This window comes from Phaethon lepturus, unplaced genomic scaffold (genome assembly GCF_000687285.1).
Source record: "Phaethon lepturus isolate BGI_N335 unplaced genomic scaffold, ASM68728v1 scaffold30927, whole genome shotgun sequence".
In the NCBI taxonomy this organism is placed as follows: domain Eukaryota; kingdom Metazoa; phylum Chordata; class Aves; order Phaethontiformes; family Phaethontidae; genus Phaethon; species Phaethon lepturus.
The window spans coordinates 1,865-5,627 of record NW_010550291.1 but is presented as its reverse complement, the minus strand read 5'-3'; the positions used below and the strand labels follow the sequence as shown (position 1 = coordinate 5,627).

At 44.8% G+C, this 3,763-nt stretch overlaps 1 protein-coding gene across 1 annotated transcript; it reads right to left on the bottom strand.

Annotated features, from left to right (window-relative positions):
- Positions 1-2,539: 2,539 nt before the first annotated feature.
- LOC104623436 (E3 ubiquitin-protein ligase RBBP6-like) lies at positions 2,540-2,833 on the bottom strand. Its single transcript, XM_010290522.1, is given in 1 exon segment — positions 2,540-2,833. A coding segment is annotated over 1 exon segment (294 nt).
- Positions 2,834-3,763: the final 930 nt, after the last annotated feature.

Genomic DNA, 3,763 nt, shown 5'->3' with positions numbered 1-3,763 from the left:
GTATGCGTCGTGTCCGAGACTTCCGCGTCAATGCAATTAACTCAGAAAGCTTGCAATAGCAAAGGAAGATTTGGATGTTATAATAAAGTCAAAAGCAGAGGAGACATTGCAGTCTAAAACTTGCTACCTATTCTACCAGAAAAGAGTAGGCTTGAAAGAGTCAAGGGAAAGAAGTATTTCAAGGAATGAACTGAGGCAGACAAGTGAAACAATAGACACTTTGATTGCTCCCTCATATGCTCTTCAAAATCTTAAGTCAACGATTGCATTAGTGTCCACAAGCTTCTTCCCACACAAAAGTACAAACAGCTCAAGTCATGCTTTGAAGTTCATACTGCTTCACGTTAATGTACAATTTAAAAATCCCATTTTTAAATTCATCTATAATCCTGAAAATCTGCTAGTTTCAATCATTTGTGTCATATGTAGGCTATCAACAAGTTACTGAAAAAAGTTCCTACTGTTGTTATGGTCTGCTTTAATGCACCATTCTGAGTCTGCCAGCCTTGCAAAAGCATCTCTCTGAGCACTACCTAGAGAATTATTTTCTCCCAGATAAAGCACAGAAGCTCATCAGAACAGAAGTCATCAGAAGGCAAGCCTGTAAGTGAAACGAAAAAGAAAAGCCTTCATTAGGCTTAGGTGCCTTGCTAACCAGCTGTTATGCTACTGGGGGCAGGATTTGCAGAGTAAGAGATAAAAAGGACTACTACCATGCCCGACTGTCTCTACCAGAAAACAGGGTAACTCCCAAGAACACATTTTATTCATATAAAACAAAAATTTGGCAGTCATATACATTATGTGGAAATGTATTCTCTAGCTTTGCTCTGAAAACCACTGGGGGATTTTTGCGTTTTCACATGGAAAACACCCTTACGAAAGCTTCAATAAGCATCTGTGCCACTAAAACCAAGTTTTTCTTCTACAGCTTTGCTTTCTGTTCCACACTTGCTGTAGCAGAAGCCATGTGTTTGGCATATTTCAAAGCATCTTTTCTTCTGGTGATAATCATTGGGCTCTGTCACAGTTTATTACCATCCAACATTCTAATTTTAAGGCTCTGTTTTACACAGGCCAAATGGTTACAGGAGTGACGTCAGCCAGTTGGCCTTTCAGCCTGCTAGCATTTGTGAAGCTGAAAGTACATTAGCAACTGATGACAAAATTCATAGACTCTTCTGCAGCAAAGCCCTTAAAGCAAACTAAACAGTTTTCAAAAGCTCTTGACAATTTTCTTCAGTACTACTAGAAAAATTCAAGACGTATGAAATGTATCTCTACCTATGCGTGTCATGCAATCCAATGGCATCCCTAAGATCCCTAACATTCTGCTGTTAAATGTCTCTACAGTCCTCCTGAAAATAGATAGATTAAATATCCATAGATAACCAGCAAGCTTTAAGTCCAACCACTTTAAAGACTAGGGCTGAAGTTACAGTTACCGCCGTGTACATATTATTCTCTTTAAGTTTTAACACATGAAACAGGAAGAGGAAAAAAACACACTAGTACACATTTTAAAGAAAGGACTGTTGTAAGAATGTCACAGAACCACAGGAAAAAACTCCAAAGAAATTTAATGTTTAAGGAATGAAAACTCTTTACGAGTCTTTCTATCTCTGAAAAGTCATGTGCCAAAGTCTGTAATCACATTCAAACATATCGAGATGGCACCTCAAAAAACTGAAATATCATACTAAGTACTACAAATCCATTATCATCTGTGAGAATCAAGCACCATTTATTAGATTTAAAAGAACTTATGACCTCTCTAAGAACACTTCTTACGTATAGTCATGATAGATGTTCTGCTGTATAAATTCGGTACTGCCCTGCTATGGCTAACATGAGGTACCAGGGAAACAAACATGCTTAGAAACGAATGATGAAATAGTGCTCAATAGCACATGAATGACAATGTCTTTGGTGTAGAAAAGAAGTTACATTAACAAGAAATTCCAAGGTATAATTTAGATACAGAGAAGAGATGGAAGAGATGGCATTAAAGGGTCTGCATAGATTATAACTCACAGATACACTCTTGATCCAAAGTGTTGCTAGTGAGCAGTTTCTGCAACAGCCACAAAAACAGTTTTCCAGTGCAGTGGAGGAAACGAAGTTGAAGACAAAACTAAGTCACCAAACCCAATTTTTTTCTTCAAATTAGCCACCTGTTCTGTTTCCATCCCTTTCATCTTTCTCCACCAGACTTCTAAGACATCTGGAGAGTTTGTTGTTATAAGATATCCTCCCACGTTTCCTTATCATTTTACCTAGAAGAGTTCCAGGAAACCAAAACTTTCATAAGCCCTGTACATCACACATCACACATCAACCACATATTCCTCTACACCTACTCCATGTCTAAAACATAGATCTGAAGGTAGTTGTCAGAACAACAACCACAAAAGAACAGCTCTGTGAGGCCCCCACCACAAGCCACGGCTACCAATCATGGCCAGGTCACATTATCACTTCCCACTCTGCTTGCCCTCTCAGTCCCCGAGCACAACAGCAGGATGGGCCCCAGACTGACTCACACTATGTGGGGATGAGCCACAAAGAGCAGAGTGTGGATCCCACAGGTTGTGGCCATCGTGGGGTGATCCGCAACACTGACAGCCAGGCGGTCCCCAAGCCCCCATGCCCACCGCCCCCACGCACCTTCTTTGGTCTGGGCATTGGTGATTTGCAGGTCACAGCTGGCCACCTTCAGCTTCTCCCAGCCCATGATCTGGCACTTGAGGTCACACAGGGAGATGTGGAGGCTGTTGAAGGTGACTGTGTCATAGTTCAGCTTGGAGGAGAACTTGTAGTGGACTCACGACATGGTCGGGGCCTGCTCCACAACAGCGTCTACCACAGCAGACCAAAGGGGGCTGGGGCAAGCAGTGTGGGCTGAGCTCACCCCTGCAACAACTCCGGCCTGCGGCCCTCAGTGATGGGTGGGTGGACAGGCGACGGGCAGAGACCCCACAGCCCCAGTTTGGCCTCTGCTCCCCCTCTCATACGTGGTGCTCCCAGGCCCAACCACTCAATGTGGGGACTCGAGCACCTCTGCCTCAGTGTTCTGTTGAGGGGGTTTCCACAGGGGCTGCCTGCAGGGGCTGCCCTGATCGCATCACTGGGTGTGCCCAACAGCACATTGCACCCACCCCCCATGCCTCAGGTGACCTTATGACAAAAAAGCCGTCTCCCATCACCCCCCAGGCCTGTGGTGTCCCTCCTGTCACCCCCTGGGCCTTCACCACCCAGCATCACCTCCCGTCAGCCTCTGGTCCTGCACAGGCTCTCCCAACACCCCTGGGCCAATCACTGCCCAATGGCCTGTCAACCCCATGACGTGCGGAAAACAGACTCCACAATCTGTAAGATTGTAAAGTAGGTATGTTTATTCAGCGCTGGGCAGCACGGGGGGGTAGTCCCACCAAAAACCGTGCGCGCCCCAATGCGGCACTTACTTCAAATACATACAGCAAAGTGTTGCATATACATAAAGTTTCGCAATATGCCTATACATATGCATGATCTGTTCCCGCTTTGTACTGAAATGAGTTCCAAGATGTTATTTCCATGAATTCCTCCCATCTGCGCTTGCGCAGTGCCTTCTGGTGGTGGTCGCTGAGGGTCGTGAGGATGAAGGCCGGTGGCTCCTCTTCATCACCACTAGTAACCCCTTGTTCTTACGCAGACTCAGTTGTTCTTTGGTTTTCGTCCAAACCACAAGGTCAGTTTCAGCCGGTTCTTGAGGCACTCTCCT